This window comes from Phocoena sinus, chromosome 8, assembly GCF_008692025.1.
Source record: "Phocoena sinus isolate mPhoSin1 chromosome 8, mPhoSin1.pri, whole genome shotgun sequence".
Taxonomy (NCBI): Eukaryota; Metazoa; Chordata; class Mammalia; order Artiodactyla; family Phocoenidae; genus Phocoena; species Phocoena sinus.
This window is the reverse complement of record NC_045770.1, coordinates 24,649,539-24,667,792: the sequence shown is the minus strand read 5'-3', so window position 1 is coordinate 24,667,792 and position 18,254 is coordinate 24,649,539. Positions and strand designations below refer to the sequence as shown.

Here is an 18,254-nt window from a genome sequence, read left to right as displayed (position 1 = left end):
GAGATAATAATAATACTCACTTGATTTGTTAGGAGGCTTCAATGAGTTAAGCAATTAAAATGATACCTGGCGCAATAATGTTAGCCTAGTTTTTCCCATTTATAAATAGTTAGCTAGAAATGATAATTCTACAATGATTCTAAAACAACTTAACCAGCCAGTGATAAGATGTTAATTCCTTGCCAATTCCTTGTTTTGTTTCTCTCACAACATAGACTTGATCTATCAATACATGCAATTGGTGGTCCATTTAGCATTCTCCACTTAGCTGGAAATACATATTTTGGACAGTGAGTTTCTTGACTTTTTAAGTGTTTCTAATACTGTCTTTTAAATTTATCAACCATGGGGGGAAAAATAGAAGACCTAATTTGTAATGGCATTTACACTTTTTTTTTTTTTTTTTTTTTTTGCAGTACACAGACCTCTCACTGTTGTGGCCTCTCCCATTGCGGAGCACAGGCTCCGGACACGCAGGCTCAGCGGCCATGGCTCACGGGCCCAGCCGCTCCGCGTTATGTGGGATCTTCCCGGACCGGGGCACGAACCCGTGTCCCCTGCATCGCCAGGCGGACTCTCAACCACTGCGCCACCAGGGAAGCCCTACACTTTTTTTTTTTTTTTAGACAACTCCTACGTTACAGTTTGGTGCTACTTATTTTAATCAACAATTTCAGAGAATTATACACAAATCTCTAATCACCAATTTCATAGAATTCAAAGGTGTCATACTTTTCTAATAACTTTAATAAAAACAGCAGTAGTTTCCTGTTCTTGATTTTGCCCCATATTTTATTTTTTGAACGTCAAGAGCCAAAAATTTTTATGAAGATAATTTGTTGAAAAGGTAATTCCAACATTTGACATACCTGATTGAAATGCCAGGATCACTGTATAAATTAGAAACAGCAAGCAATAGTTGATAAAGCTCTGAAGCATGGGGGTATTCACTTTGTATCTTTCTGCCAAATACTGGCTGGTGATGGCTGTCCCACATATACACAAGGACAACATCTGACCCAGGGCAATTATTTTCAAAATATTCCTAGAAAATAAAGGAGGAAATCAGAGGAACTGGCGAGTAAGATATATCTTTCACACACACACACACACACACACACACACACACACACACACACTTCAGGGCTAAACCAAAAGGAAAATGCTAATAATTCCAGGTGGTTCTTTATTTCATTTTATCGCTTACTTCATATGCACAAAAATTAAAGCATTGGATTTTGAGAGACTACAGTTTTATTCTCTTTTACATTTCTAATTTTCCCCTCATTACCACAAAAATACATATTCCCCCAGTTCACTGATGATCTATTTAGAGATCATTTTGATTACTTAGCTATGTCATATTTTATTTGAATTATGTGTGTATGATTTTTTTTTTTTTTTTTTTGCAGTACGCGGGCCTCTCACTGTTGTGGCCTCTCCCGTTGCGAAGCACAGGCTCCGGACGCGCAGGCTCAGCGGCCATGGCTCACGGGCCTAGCCGCTCCGCGGCATGTGGGATCTTCCCGGACCGGGGCACGAACCCGTGTCCCCTGCATCGGCAGGCGAACTCTCAACCACTGCGCCACCAGGGAAGCCCTGTGTATATGATTTTTAAAGCTCAACTTTAACTCTAGTTTTAAAGTCTTCCTATTCATTGTTTAACATTTTCTCATCCTCTCATTCTCCCAGAGACTTGGTTCCTTCAACTAGAAGCAGAGGCTTTCAATGTTACCTACATGTTAGAATCATGGAGCTTTTAAAAATGCTAATATCCCGGGCTGCACCTGAGACCAATCATATCGTCGCCTCGGGGGGTGGGTCCAGACCTCGGTGGAGTTCAAAGGTCCCCAAGTAATTCCAAATGCAGCCAAGATTGTGAATCACTGTTCCACAGGCTGGCACTTTGGATCCAGAGAAGAATAAGATCTAGACCCTACCCTTTGGCATTTTAAAAGAGAAGTACCTTAACAGCCAACTACGAAACTGCAGAAAGCAAACTACACAACAACAGTCTTGTAACAGTGGTGTGATTAAGGGGCTGAGAGAGCACACAGGTACTATTGGTTAATTCTGAGTGAGGGAGTTAGCAGGCAGGGAGAAAACTGAGAAAAGTTTTATGGAAGAGGTGATTTTTCAGTTAGGTTTGGAAGTATGTATATAAGAGATTTCTAGAGGAAGAAGTAGGGAGAAGGGAACCCAGGAAGAAGTAACTGCAGGACCAAATGTAGAGGCACAAACATGCAATGGTGGGTTCAGGAAATATCGAGTGGCCTATGCCTAAGGCATAAGGTCAACAGCAAAGAGTGGAGGGCAAGAAGCCTGGAAAAGTAAGTAGAGGCCAGACTGTAAAAAGGTAACTCTGGGGCTTCCCTGGTGGCACAGTGGTTGGGAGTCTGCCTGCCGATGCAGGGGACATGGGTTCATGCCCTGGTCCGGGAGGATCCCACATGCCGCGGAGCGGCTGGGCCCGTGAGCCATGGCCGCTGAGCCTGCACATCCAGAGCCTGTGCTCCACAACGGGAGAGGCCACAAAAGTGAGAAGCCCGTGTACCGCAAAAAAAAAAAAAAGTAACTCTGGTTACTATGAGAAGGACTACTGAAGGTTAGAAGGTTAATATAATGATCCATGACTGAACTAAAGCCACATAAATGTGAATGTTAAGTAGAGAATGATGTGAAAGACTCACAGAGCCTAGTGATCCATTAAATCTCAGGAGGAGGTATTGAAAATGATCTCTGGGTTTCTGGACTAGATGACTGGATAGATATAAGGCAGCTGCCCGCAGCTGACCAAGACACAGAATACAGGATGAGAAGCAGGTTTGGGCAAGGGGAGAGTACTGAGCTTAATTTGAGAACAGTAGAAATTGAGGTGGCTGGAAGGTCTGAGAGAAAAACATTAAGAGGTTTGTGACAGGCAGACTCTAAGATGGCCACCAGTGAATCTCTGTTTCTGGGTAGTTTTACTCTGTGTAATCTCTTCCACTTTAACATGGGTTGGATCTTTTACTTGATTCTAACCATTAGAATACAAGAAAATTAATGGGATACCATACTATACAACACAGGGAATATAGCCAATACTTTATAATAACTATAAATAGAGTATAACCTTTAAAAATTGTGAATCACTATATTGTACACCTGTAACTTATATAATATTGTACATCAACTATACTTCAATTAAAAAAAAAAAAACCAGGATACCATTTCCATGGATACACTACCTGAGATTATAACTTCCATCTTGCTACCCAACTCTATTGATTCTCTTCCTTGCTGGCTCTGATCAAACAAGCTGCTATATATAGACAGGCCCACATGGAAAGGAACTAAGGGTGGCCTCTGGTCAACAACCAGCAAGGAACTGAGACCCTGAGTCCAACAGTCTCCAAGGAAATAAATCTTGCCAAAATCAACATGAGCTTGGAAGCAGATTCCCTCCCCAGTCATGACTTCAGATGAGACTCTAGCCCTGGCCAACACCATGACTGCAGCCTTATGAGAGACCCTGAAGCAGAGGGCAGAGCTAAGCCATGCCCAGATGCCTAATCCATAAAAACTATGATAACAGATGTGTATTGTTTTAAGCCACTAAATTTGAGGTAATTTGTTACACAGTAGCAACAGATAACAAATACAAGGTTGAAACTCTGGACTTCAGAAAGACCATATCTGTTTTACTCTCCACTACATATCCAGTGCTGGCACTTTGTTGTCACTTAATAAATAAATATTTGTCAAGTGAATGTAAATGGATAAAGAAATTACCACATATGCCCAAATATATGGTTACCTCAAATATAAGACACTTCCCCACTAATCCAATGAAGTTCAATAGTCAGAGAAAGACAAGAAATTATGAGTGCCATGATACAGAAACTAAGAGTAGAAAAACATTTCAAGAAGGATGAGATCATCAATACTACAGTGTCAAAAACTGCAGAGAGAAAAGATGTCATCATGGCTAAAGAGACACAGTTGGACTGGCAAGCTGGATGCTGCTAGATGGCTTGGAAGGAAAGCATTTTGTTAGTGGTAATGACTAAAGTCAGATTCTAGTGGGCTGAGTGAGTAGAATATGAGCAAATTAATGCACCAAACATAAATAGCTCTTTTTTTCTTTTTAATGATGAAAAGGAGAATAGCGATGGGGAAAGAGTTTGAAGTATTCTGCTTATTAGCAGCAGTGTTGAGGACAGGGTTTTTGCTTGTTTGTTTGTTTGTTTAATTATTATCTTGTTAAAGAAGCAGGGAAACTTAAACAAGTTTGGGAGATGAGCAGAAGGCAATATGGGTGAAAACTTGAAAGAAACTTAAAAGAAATTAAAAGAGATGATGAAGACATATAGTTCCTGGAAGGTTCAGGGACCAGGATTGAGAATACTGCAACTTTTATTTAAATGTTCTCTACATAAATACTTCCTTCCAGAGTTGCTCTAAGCAAAATAGAAAATACCCAAATTGCAGAAGACAGAGAATATCTGTTCTAAGAGTTTACAATGTATTTTTTCTTTGGAATATTTGCTTCAGTAATTTGCAACTAATCTCAAACAATCCTAACACAGGCAAAAAGAAAAAGGGGAAATTTGCTGGGTAAGTCAACCCTAAATATATACTTATAGAGCATCTACCATGTGCCAGGCCATGAACTTACAAAACTGGATAGGCACTCTCTGTGCCTCAGAGGCTCAGAGACCATTGGGGATAAGTAGGCATATAAACTAGTAATTAGGGCACAGACAGACAAGTATAAAAATGGGCTACTTAAGAGAACCTCAGGAGTTCACTAGACAGGCACAGTAAGGAAAGGTATCTCAAGCACAAGGAATAGAAGGTACAAAGGCACAGAGTTCTAAAACAATATGGCACATTCAGGGATTTCAAGTGGGTTGGTGTAGCTATAACCCAGAGTGTAAGAGAAAAACAAGAGCCGCAGATGATGGGGCTTCCCTGGTGGCGCAGTGGTTGGGAATCTGCCTGCCAATGCAGGGGACGCGGGTTCGAGCCCTGGTCTGGGAAGATCCCACATGCCGCGGAGCAACTGGGCCCGTGAGCCACAATTACTGAGCCTGCGAGTCTGGAGCCTGTGCTCCGCAACAAGAGAGGCTGCGATAGTGAGAGGTCCGCGCACCGCGATGAAGAGTGGCCCCTGCTTGCCACAACTAGAGAAAGCCCTCGCACAGAAACAAAGACCCAACACAGCCATAAATAAATAAATTAATTAATTTAAAAAAAAAAAAAAAAAAAAAGAGCCGCAGATGATGGAAAAGTCAACAGAATCGAGATCAAGAAGAGATCTAAAATAGGTTCTAAAGTTGGTATCTTATTTTGCTGGTGGTAAGCTCATTGAAATCTTTTGAATAGGAGAGAGTAAAGAGATTAGCAAGGTAGGAATTGAGCATTCCTGGGTCCCTAAATATGTCATAGCACATTATATCATAACACAGAACACCAAAACCTAACCCTTAATTCCTGCCATGGAAGCCAATTAAAGAGGAAAATTGACAGAGACAGATCTACCTAATATAATACACAGTTTTCTGGATCAGACACCTGTGTAGATAACAATGTAATTAATCAAGATCCCAAAGACAAAAGGAAAAGGCACATTTGGAAAAGAGATTAACTCCATTTTGGACATGCTGGATTTTGTTTAATTATGAGACAGTCAAGAAGAAATGTCCAGTAGACAGTTTGGAGCTGGGAAAAAGGACTGGATTGGAGAAATAAATTTGGGAATCATGATCATAAAAGTTGGGATATAAATGTGGTCACTAAAACATATACCTAAAAATTGAAAAGAAAAGAGGGTAAAAAAGAAACTTCCTGGGGGACTTCCCTGGTGGCTCAGTGGTTAAGAATCCTCCTGCCAATGCAGGGGACACTGGTTCAAGTCCTGGTCCAGGAAGACCCCACATGCTGTGGAGCAACTACTGAGCCCGTGTGCCACAACTACTGAAGCCCATGTGCCTAGAGCCCGTGCTCCACACAAGAGAAGCCACCGCAATGAGAAGCCCCACCGCAATGATGAGTAGCCCCCGCTTACCACAACTTGAGAAAGCCCACGTGCAGCAACGAAGACCCAATGCAGCCAATAAATTTTAAAATAAATATATAAAATTATTTTAAAAACTCAATCTGGGAAACAGCAACATTTAAGGGGCAGAGGAGGAAGAGGAATTAGAGATGGGGATGAAGGGGCATGGCCAGAGAGACGCAGGGAGAAAACAAGGAAAAAACTCTGGAAGCAAGAGTAAGTGGCATTTCAAGGAGGAAGCGCTCTACAGTTTGAACTGCAGCAAATTCCTCCTAACTGCTCTTCCTACTCTACTCTCTCTCCACAAATATTGGCAAAATCAACATATCCCCCTTGTGTTCTCCCCAATCTCTTAGCCCTCCTGAGATAAGTACTTTCTAGAACTTGGTATTTAACATTCAATGCATTTCCATATATTTCCATATTTACAGAAGTATCCTTATGCAATGTATACAATTGTTTTGTCTGTTTTAAATTTTTATATAAACAGCATCATACTAAATGTATACTTTTGCAACTTGCTTTTTTTTGTTTGTTTGTTTTTTGTTTTTTTTTGTTTTTTTTTTTTTGTGATACGCGGACCTCTCACTGTTGTGGCCTCTCCCGTTGCGGAGCACAGGCTCCGGACGCGCAGGCTCAGCGGCCATGGCTCACGGGCCCAGCGGCTCCACAACATGTGGGATCTTCCCGGATCGGGGCATGAACCCGTGTCCCCTGCATCGGCAGGCAGACTCTCAACCACTGTGCCACCAGGGAAGCCCGCAACTTGCTTTTTTGATAAACACTGTTCAAGAGAGTCCTCTATATTGATGTTAGTTCTAGTTCATTCCTTTCCACTACTGTATAGTACTTCACTATGTGATTATATCACACTTTATTTATCCATTCCCTTATTGATTATTAGGTTGTATTCCAATTTATCTTTGCACTTATAAACAATGCCTCTACAAACATTCATATGTATGTCCCCTGACATACATATCTAAGACTTTTTCTGGGTTTTAGCAAACTATGTGCTAACATATAATCTCCTCCACACTCAGGATGGCCTGATGGGTACCATCTAGACATCTGCTGGAAGCAGTGAACTCAGAGTACTCTACAAATATAATGAGTTTCTATTTGTGTCATGAGTTTCTATTTGTGTCATGAGTTTCTATTTGTGTCATGAAGTTTCTATTTGTGTCATGAAGTTTAAAGAAATCATTTGCTCTGGAGATATATTTAAGAGTAGAATCATTGGTTTTAGGGCATGTCTTCAACTTTACTTGTTTTGCTAAAATGCTCTTCAAAGGGTTATATCACTCCAGTTTACTGTGTTACTTTCAAAAGGAAGGAAGCAACTTCACCCTTCAACAGGCAGAAATTATATCAGGAAATGGCCAGACCCAAAGACATTTTATTAGGCTACTGAAGGAAATTTTCACCCAGGTGAGCAAGAGGTTAAGGACTTGCTCCCACAGAGTAGTATTCTTTTTTTAAAATTTTATTTATATATTTATTTATTTTTGGCTGCATTGGGTCTTCATTGCAGTGCGTGAGCTTCTTATTGCAGTGGCTTCTCTTGTTGTGGAGCATGGACTCTAGGCGTGCAGGCTTCAGTACTTGTGGCTTGCAGGCTCTAGAGCACAGGCTCAGTAGTTGTGGCGCACGGGCTTAGTTGCCCCGCGGCATGTGGGATCTTCCCCAACCAGGGCTCCAGCCTGTGTCCCCTGCACTGGCAGGCGGATTCTTATCCAATGCACCACCAGAGAAGCCCCAGAGCAGTGTTCTTTCTAGGGATGTTCTACCTGTCACAGGCTGATGAGGCAAACTGGATCTGTGGGTTGCTACCTCTTTCTCTTATGCTCATTTCTTCCTGAAGGAGGCATAGTTTGCATCAATTCTGCATGTTATGCTGCCCTATCCTAGGCATAAGAAATTCACCACTGGGTCCTGTATAGTGTACTGGGAACCTACAGAAGTATAGGCCAAAGCCAAAGAGTGAAAAAGTGCATTCATTTTGTGTCATTGTCCCCAACCACATACTTCCCTCTGGAATCATGTGGGGAAGGGTACCTGGCCAAGGAAATGGTTCCAATTTTCTGGTATTTCATTGTTTAATGACCTCATTTCTTTAAACTTCTCCTCTCTTCCATGGAACAAAGTCTCAGAATTGCTAGATTTTGTTGCTAATGCCCACTTTTTTAAGTTGAGGAAACTGTGGCCCAGAAGAGGGGTGTGTCTTTCCTAAGATCATCTCAGGAGCAGAGTCTGTGCACAAATTGTCTGACCACTGAACATCTGCTGTGCCCGCTATAGAACACGGTCTTAGGATAGTAAGTGAGGTCATCTCTCACGGCTGATATCTTCTTACCTCCTGTACCTCTTTGTCCTCACTCACCTTTCCCCACATTCATCTCTTTACCCTCCTTCACTTCTCCACGATTTTATAACAGAGCTTATATTAGGAAACACCTTCTTCAAAGGATCCCTGCACCTCACCTTGCAGTCAGGAAACAAAGGGTCTAGCCTAATTTCCCTGCTACCAGTATTAACACTGTTTCTCCGTATGTCAGGAGGGCATTGGATGTCCAAAGTACAGGACACTAAAAAGCTAATCAAGGGGCTGATAACTTTATCAAATTCAGAACATTCTTTGCAGACCATAATGGGCTCACAAGCAATAAAAAATGTGAAATATGTGAGAATAAGAAATGTGGAAGCACTAAGCCCTGTTCACAAATTGACAAAATTCCTCTAATAAGCTCACATTTACATTAAAAAATAGCACAATTAAGCAAGCTGTCCTCCAACTATAAAGTATAACCATCTTCTAAAATAAAAGTCATAAATTGAGTATGGAGATTTAAAGTTACAGGAATGCACTTCTCTTGGCTCCAAATCATGACCTCATCTATAATGGAAGAGGAAGAGAGCAAGAATGAGAGCAAGTGAGAAAGACAGAAAGAGAAACTGAAGGGGGTAGAGGCTGAACAAGGGCGAAAGAAGAGAAAACAACTCAGACTCGTAGAGATACCATAGGCCTCAAAACAATTTTTGTTACTTATGGCTTCCTATTTAAGCATTTGGATTTCACAAGGTCCTAATGCATATGAATTCTGAATTAAACAAAGGGACTCTCTCTACACTTTAATAAAACCTGTTACTCTCTAAGGGAAGCTGACAGAAGCAACATGCATCTAACCATGGGACATATCCTGCCACTGTTTTTCAAACGGAACCTCCACTGAAGTGAACTTCAATGGCAGGATATGATCCAACTCCAAGACATATTTTCCAAGGCAGCTTCATGCTGTGGGAGCCGGGACACCAGAAAGCAGGGCAAACAAGTCATGGATCATCAGGGGTAGGGGTGGGAAAACACGTAGAAGATAAACTAAATAACATCACTTCTGACCACATCACTATCTGGATATATTGTATGAATTTAAGGAATAAAAGAAGAAAAGACTTTAAGGCATTTTATTTCCCCCCTTCTTTCTTCCAGAAAAGCTAAAGTATGTATTTTAATATCCCTTCCATTTCAAAACACTCATGCACATGCTTTCCAATGAAACTATAACTTCTTTTATTCATTTAATCAGTCAGTAAACTCTTCAGTCATGTACTTACTAAAGTTTCTTGGGTGCCTAATATGTGCTAATAAGCACAGGGAATTTAGAAAGCCCATGTATTTCATGGTCCCAGGCCCACTTCTCTCCAGAACAGGTCAGCAGGCTCTTGCTGTGTGCCCTGAAAAAATACCATATCCCTCTATCCTAGCACCTACCATGCTTCTTCTTCCTCCAGGACTCTAAGCTCCAGGAGGACAGGGACATTATATTCTCCATGAGTAACACAGTGCCTGGCACAGAATAAGTGCTTCAAGGATACTTGCCATTGTTGAACATGCTAAGGAGCTTTCTGTCTAGTTGAGGAAAGAGACCTCACAACACAGAACCACAATAAAATGGGAAAGTGTCAAAACAGAGTTGTATGCGTGGCCAGGATAAGGAAGAGTCAAGACTGCCTGGAAAACGTTCACAAAGAATGAGACACTTGATCATAGACCAGAAAGGTGAACAATTTCCAGGAAGATTCAGGAATGAAGGATTTTTGCCTAATTCAAACACTAGCTTTACATAAAATATACACAAGACACAATGACAGGACTGATTCATTTATTCAGCTCTTCTTCATTTGGAATGTCAGATTAGATTGATAGTCCTTTACCTGGGGGTACATTTAAAAATCATTGGGAGCTTTAAAACAACACCAAAACTAAGACATCAGCCCAAACGAGTTGAATCACATTCTTAGGAGGTGGCATCCAAATATCAGTCTACTTTAAAAGTCCCCTAGATGCATGTAATACACAATGAAGATGACAAACCACTGAATTATTTGAAGAAAAAAAAAAGTGTCAAATGACCGATACAATGCATCGTTTGAATGCAAATCACACATTTTTGTTCACTTTATGTCTCAAATCCGTGCTGCTAGGTTGCACATTATCATCTAAAGGCAAGATTTAGTATCAAAGCTAAAAGACATTTATGGAGCCGTCTCCTTGGGGAGATTTTTAAATCTATCATACCGCCATCTGTAAATACCCGGGATAGAATAATAACTTGAGCACTTCTATAAAAATCCTATTACAGGGGCTTCCCTGGTGGCGCAGTGGTTGAGAATCTGCCTGCTAATGCAGGGGACACGGGTTCAAGCCCTGGTCTGGGAGAATCCCACATGCCGCGGAGCAACTAGGCCCGTGAGCCACAACTACTGAGCCTGAGAGTCTGGAGCCTGTGCTACTCAACAAGAGAGGCCGCGATATTGAGAGGCCGGCGCACTGCGATGAAGAGTGGCCCCCGCTTGCCACAACTGGAGATAGCCCTCGCACAGAAACGAAGACCCAACACAGCAAAAATAAATAAATTAATTAATAAACTCCTACCCCCAACATAAAAAAAATAAAATCCTATTACAAATCTGGAAAGAATAAATCATCACATTTAGCACATAGATTATCCAGTGTCTATTAGTAGAGTATTTTAAATTAGACTGGAAGGAAGCTAAAATATGATAGTTTTTCTTTATATAGTGAGTAGCAGCCTAGATGACCTGTTATATTCTTTCCTTATCTACATTTCTATGATTCAAAAATTTAGCCATTAGTGTATCATCTAATGCTAATAAGCATAAGTAGCTAGCAGTTTTGAAGAACACACATTCTGATGTAATAAAGGCATATTCAAAACTCAAAGTGGCCAAGCAAGCCAAATTTCAAAGAATAGAAAGGGCAGTAGTATATATTATTACCTCAAAAGGAAGGCAAGTAAGGAAAGGTAATTTTCTTTTTTCCCCATTGGATTATGCCTTACTCATTGTAGATGCTCAGTAAATATATACAGACTATTCACTGCAGCACTATTTATAATAGTACAAATCTAAAGAAAAAAACCTGTATGTCTAAAAATATTGTTGCAGGAAAGAAAGTGAGCACAAGAGGATGGTCATGTCCCTGGTGTCAGGCGAGTCCCTGGGATGGCTGCCAAGTGTGGGTTCTTAGCTTCACACAGGAAAGAATTCAAGAGTGAGCCATAGTAAAGTGACAGAAGGTTTATTCAGGGAGATACACCCTCCATAGACAGAGTGTGGGCCACCTCAGAAGATGACAGGCACTAGGGTATGCAGTTGTCAGTTTTTATAGGGGTGGATAATTTCATAGGCTAATGAGTGGGAGGATTATTCCAACCATTTTGGGGAAGAGGTGGGGATTTCCATGAATTGGGCCACTGCCCACTTTTTTACCTTTTATGGTCGGCCTCGGAACTGTCATGGCGCCTGTGGGTGTGTCATTTAGCTTGCTGATGTATTGCAATGAACATATACTGAGGTTCAAGGTCTAGTGGAAGTCAATCACCCATCATCTTGGACCCAGTTCGTTCTAAACGGTTTACATAGTGTCCTCAATGGCTGTCATTCTTTTAAAGGTTGTGCCCTGCCGCCTTCCTGTCTCAGGGGACTAGCTTAATAAACACAAAGGAATACCGTGCGGCTATAAAAAGCAAAGTAAATATCTCTATACACTCTATAAAATGACGGCCAGGATATACTAAAAAAAGAACCAAATGAGAAGGAAAATGGGTATGGAATGCAAACATTTACCTATATTTGTTAGTACTTTTAAATGAAAACAGGTAACTTTTTACTGTTACCTATAGGTCAGGAGAGAGAAAAAGTAAGAGGTACATTATGTCTGAATATGCCTTGTTTTATAGATTTGTCTTAGGAGCCATGTATTTTACATAATTATAAAACAAAAATTAAATTTTTTAAAAAGCTACATATAAAATTAAAAACAAAATTTTAAATGAACTTAAGGATGTCTTAAGTTGGTGGCAAAACCAAATAGAAAGTAATTATTTCAAGCGACTTTAAAACACACTAATTTGACAGTACATTCCTAATAGAATATACCACAGAAACAATAAGAACTGTAAAATATCTTAAACTTTTTAGAGGTAGTGTTGATATTATTTTGAGACTGTGCATACTGTGGAATAAAGCAAACAAGAAATGATATTAATGTATTGATTTTGGGTACAGGAAAAAGGAGATGAAGATGTAAGACTGAAGAGGTTATATTAAAAACCCTATGGTTCTGAACTTTATTAAAAGTTAGAATTAACTCAAAGGGCAATCCCTCCCTTCCTATACAAATTATACCTCAGGGTAATGAGTTAATGACAGGGAGTTTGTAGAAATACTTATATAATAAATAAAAATGGAATGACAGAAATAGAATATCATTTTACAACCCCTAATAAAATAATAATCTAGGCAATAAAACTTGATAGCTCCGAATATAACAACAACAACCATAAGGACAACCAAACGTTATGCATCTCCTGAAGATAATACACAATATCTATGAAATAGTCTTGCCAAAAATGTAGGACCACAGGGTTTTTAACAGGGGTCCACTGATCAGGTCCATGAAAATATTCTGGGAAATATATGAACTTGGATGGGAAAAAAATACATCATAATACGTTCCCTTCGATTGTGAACGTGGGTAACAAACTGTAGAAGTATTAGCAGTACCTATGACTTTGCTGCCAAGGAATTCACAGATATTTTCATATCATATGACAACTGTTGCTGAAATTTCAAAATATCATCACTACTCCAAAATCATGGTAAAGACCCATTGTGAGATCTCGTTATTTAACGCGTTTTTTTTTAAAGAAGCACATATATTAACATCATAATATGTTTTTAATAGTTTAATACCTAAACAGATGTAATGTGTTTCCACTATAATCCTATATATTTTATTTTCTGCATTTAAAAACAGTATTCTGAGAAGGAAATACTGTACACCCACCAGAAAGATACAATCAGCAAAACTGAGAGTGTGGAAAACTCTCCATGACAAATGAACTGTTTCTTCAAAAATAAACTGCAAGAAAAAAAAGAGCCAAGAAACGAAAAAGACAACAAAAAAGAGCCAAGAGGAAGAGGAAACGTATAGAAGAAAAAGATGTAGATATAACAACCCGCTGAAATGCATGGGCCTTATGTGCATCTTGGTTTAAAAACACGATTTTTTCTTTTTTTTTTTTTTTTTTTTTTGCGGTACGCGGGCCTCTCACTGCTGTGGCCTCTCCCGCCGCGGAGCACAGGCTCCGGACACACAGGCTCAGGGGCCATGGCTCACGGGCCCAGCCGCTCTGCGGCATGTGGGATCTTCCCGGACCGGGGCACGAACCCACGTCCCCTGCATCGGCAGGCGGACTCTCAACCACTGCGCCACCAGGGAAGCCCCTAAAAACACTATTTTTAAAATTAAGCTATAATTGGGGAAATCTGAACATGGACAAGATATATGATAGTAAGGAACTATTGTTAATTTTTAGGTGGAATAATGGTACTATGACTACGTTTCTTAAGCCCTTATCTTGCAGAGATCAATACTGAAATATTTATGAATGATATTATATGATGCTTGAGATCTACTTTAGTATAATCCAGAAGGGGTGAAGTGGAGCAGTGCAAATGAAATGAGTTGATAATTATTGGGTGATGAGTACATCACAGCAGGTAATAGTCTCTATTTTTATTTAAACGTTTCCATATTTTTTAAGCCTAACAGAACCCCCACATTTACCCATGATAAACCCAAACATCACATTTACTTACTTTCAGTTACCAACTAAGCATGGTAACACTCATTTTCTCTTGTTTATCAGAAGTTTTAGTGTCTGATTAGTTAAAAGAGAGAGAAGGAAAAATAAATTCATTATTACTTAACAAATGCAATTTACAGGAGTTTCAATATACATTAATTCCTGGCAGAGAAGTAATGAAAAGGGGTTTATAATGGAGGAAAACCCTAAAGATTGCTGATCTAATAAAATGTCTCACATTATACTCTACTTAGTATGTGTTTGGCTCCCCAGGTAGGTTGTAGGCTACTAAAAGGCAGAAACAATGTCCTATTCATCTTTGTTTATCCAGTATGTGAATCAATATGGGCAGGCTGAATTGCTGTAAAGGTAAAAAATGCCAGGAGAGAGGGTCTTCCCTGGTGGTGCAGTGGTTGAGAGTCCATCTGCCGAAGCAGAGCACACGGGTTCGTGGCCCGGTCCGCGAGCTTCCCACATGCTGCGGAGCCGCTGAGCCTGTGCGCCCCGGAGCCTGTGCTCCGCAACGGGAGAGGCCCACGTACCGCAAAAAAAAAAAAAAAATCCTTTCTTTCTATGAAAACCTGTAAAGTGAAGGGACCAGAAGAGAACATAACATTAGAAGACTTCTTTGACTCCTCATTTTGAATCCTTGTGCTAATGTGGATTCACAGCTCACCTTTGCTTCTCCCCCAACCTTCTTATTACCTGCGATTCTCAGCTGACAATTCAAGGTTTCCAAACTGCTGACTTAAAGCTCCCTGGACTCGCCAATGGGGCATCCGTCATCATCAAATATTATTTATTTATTACATTCACACAAATGGACCCCATCAGAATACCTAACTTTATGTTTTTTATAGTGCCTCACAATTTACAAAAACTTCTCTCTACCCTCTTTGATTTTTGATCCATTTGACAGTGCTGTGGAGTTACAGACGAAGAAACCAAGACTGAGAGGTGAAATGGGTCACCTAACCGATGTTGTTCAAAAGTGGCAGAATTAGGTACAAAATACAAAACCCCAACACTAAGTAGAGTGCTTCTGCTAGCCCACCATGTTCCCTCCTACATGATTCTGTTAAAATAACTTCAAAGTAGAGGATTAATCTCTTCTTTTTTTCCTATAACCAAATGTTTGATGACAATGGATGAGGCTGCAAAAATACAGGTTGGTGCCATCTCTCTATATAAATGCCTGACTTCTTATGTGATCATTGAATATGTCTTCAATATTATATTTCCCCATATTTTTATAATAGATAAAATATTCCATAATAACTGCAGACTGGGTTTGCATAGAATTAAATCAGTTATCATAGAATTATGATTATTTTACATTTTACTTGGAATTTTGTATATAAATATATCCTAACACACACCAAGCAATTTAATAAATACTATGCACACTACTGAAGTATATAACCTTCTGCAATACCTGGCAACTTTCATCATCACAGTATCATCCCACAGCCAATAAAAGAGAAGGCTACCAATATCAAGCCCTCTAGAAAATCAGAGTTAAGCAGAAACACACACACACACTCATCCTCACACAAATAGAGAAGTGTGGAGAGAGAAAAGCATTTGAGGTATTTGAAGGTAACTGCACCTGTGGAGTAGAAAGCTGCAGCTTGTTCAAGGGAGATGATCTCAGGGATGATCAAATCAAGTTAATAACTGTGTCTTTTTTCAGAAGAGGGGTAGCCTTTGCAGTAGTACACCACTCCTACCTAGAAACTGCTTAGTGGAAATAGTCCACAAGGCAGGCAATTGCAATAACCCATGGTGACCTTTATTACCATCTTCTTAATGGTATCCTTTTCAATTCAGCAAATATTTTTTTAGTTCCTGACAGTATGTCAGGCTCTGGGAATATAGAAAAATAATAGATAGAGAGCCTGCCTTCATGAAATTCACAACACAGCAGTGAAGAAAAACAGTAAAGAAACAATTGGGATGGGACCTAACCTAATTTGAGATTTCATGCAAGGCTTTCCTCATGAAGTGATATTTCATCTGACACAAAGAATGAAGTCAAGTTGCTCAGGTTAACAGAAAGGGAATAGGAACTGCTGTTCTGTTACCCGAAAACTGGGTTCACTTCTTAGTGGGTGTTGAGCTAAAAAACACTGCCAAGCCAAAGAGTGGGAGAAGGAAGGATTTATTACTTGCAGCAAGTAAGAACAACAGGTATCTTTCCCAAAGCAGTGTCTCCCCAACAGCAAAATTGGGGAAGTCTGAAGCTGAGGGTATATGCATATTCATGAAGGGGCTTGAGCAGAGAAGAATTCAGCATAGAATTGGGACAAAGGTTGACAGAGTCCAAGCTTTAGTTGACCGAAATCTCGTGGGTCAGAAAAGCTCAACATCATCATTCCTTAGGTTCCAGCTGCACTGGGCAGGGGGTGGGGTTGGGGGGCTCAATTCTGTAAAACAGCCCAAGAATGTGCTTCAGGCTATCTTTACCATTGAAACAGAACTGAGAGCCTTTATAACTGATTTATTCTTTGCTACTGTTACTTCTCTTGCCTAAGAACTCATTTGTTTTTTTGTTCCCTTAAGATCACTAATTACTGAGACCTGTTCAAGGGCATTGTGTTCAGGCTTAGATCACAAAATGGCTTAGGTCTTTCTCTAATGTCAAGAAAGCCATGCCTGGTTCTCTTTCTCCAGGGTCCCCCTACCCTATCCGCTTATAGGGTCTCAGCAGAGAGAATGGTACTGTGAATTCTCCAGCATGCCTGGAGCCTAGAGATGCAGCTCATCCAAAGAAATTAGCAGCTACCAAATCTCTTTCAAACCTGTGGTACAACCTGAAAAGAGTACCAATTCTTGGTTGGTTATTTCAAACACTGACCATGTGCAGAAGGTGTGGGTTAGATGAGCTGAGAAAAGGTTTAAAAAAGGTTTCCTTGACATTTTATGAATTATTGCTTACATTTTTACCAGCATCCAGGTGGTATTTGTGCTCTAAAGCTGTTTTTTTTTTTTTTTTATTGGAACTAATTTTAGACTCTATCACCAAGTGTAGTAGGCAGAATGATGTCTCCCCAAAACTGTCCATGTCCTAGTACCCTGGAACCTGTGAATAGTTCACCTTAAATAGTGTGATATTATGATATAAGAAATACATATTTTAGTCTTGTTTTCTGGCCAGATCTTAAAACCCTTGTAATTTTCTAAATGATAAGAGTGAAAAGAGCACCTTTTTTTGTTTGTTTGTTTGTCCCCAATTCCTGAAATAGCTGCAGAGTGATAAAGGTGAAAGAATCATCTTTTGTTATTCATAACAGGCCCTCTTCAACCACACCAGAGTTTATGTTAATAATATGACTTTAAGAAAGCCCCTAAGGATGGAGGACTGGCTGCCAAGGGAACCAGCCAGTGATTAGAGGGCTGGAACTTTCAGCTCCACCCCCAGGGAGGGGAGAGGGGCTGGAGGCTGAGTTAATCACTAATGACCAATGAGTTAATCACTCGTGCCTACATAACGAAGCATTCATAAAAACCCTAACCAAGGTTTTCAGAGATCTTCCAGGTCAGTGAACACACTGAGGTGCTGGGAGGGTGATGTACCTGGAGAGGGCATGGAAGCTCCATGCCCCCTCCTCCATAGCTTGCCCTATGCATTTCTTCTATCTTACTGTTCCTGAGTTGTATCTTTTTATAATAAACTGGTAATCTTCTTGAGTCCTGTGAACCACTCTAGCAAATTATCAAACCCGAGGAGGAGGTTATGGGAACCTCTGATTTATAGCTGGTTGATCAGAAGTACAAGGTGACAACCTGGGACTTGTGAGTGGTGTCTGAAATGGGAGGTTGGGGGACGGGGGCAATCTTTTGGGACTGAGTCCTTAACCTGCATCATCTGCACTAGCTCCAAATAGTGTCATAACTAAATTGTAGGACACCCAATTTGTGTCTGGAGAGTTGAAGAATCGGTTGATGTGAGAAAACCACGCACCCCCACCCTGACATTTGTTGTCAGAAGTTTTTTTCCTTTTACATGGCAAAAGGGACTTTGCAGATGTGATTAT

General features: G+C 40.2%; 1 protein-coding gene across 5 annotated transcripts in view; it reads right to left on the bottom strand.

The window, feature by feature from the left end:
- LOC116757928 (sarcolipin) overlaps positions 1-18,254 on the bottom strand; it is a 114,041-nt gene that overhangs the window by 83,548 nt on the left and 12,239 nt on the right. For 4 of the 5 annotated variants that reach the window (XM_032640419.1, XM_032640418.1, XM_032640420.1 and 1 more), the window contains exon 2: positions 870-1,045. The exons of the other annotated variant lie outside the window; for it this stretch is intronic. In XM_032640419.1, coding sequence (XP_032496310.1) covers positions 870-1,045 — 176 coding nt within the window. The remainder of the gene's footprint in view (positions 1-869; positions 1,046-18,254) is intronic. 5 annotated transcript variants of the gene reach the window in all.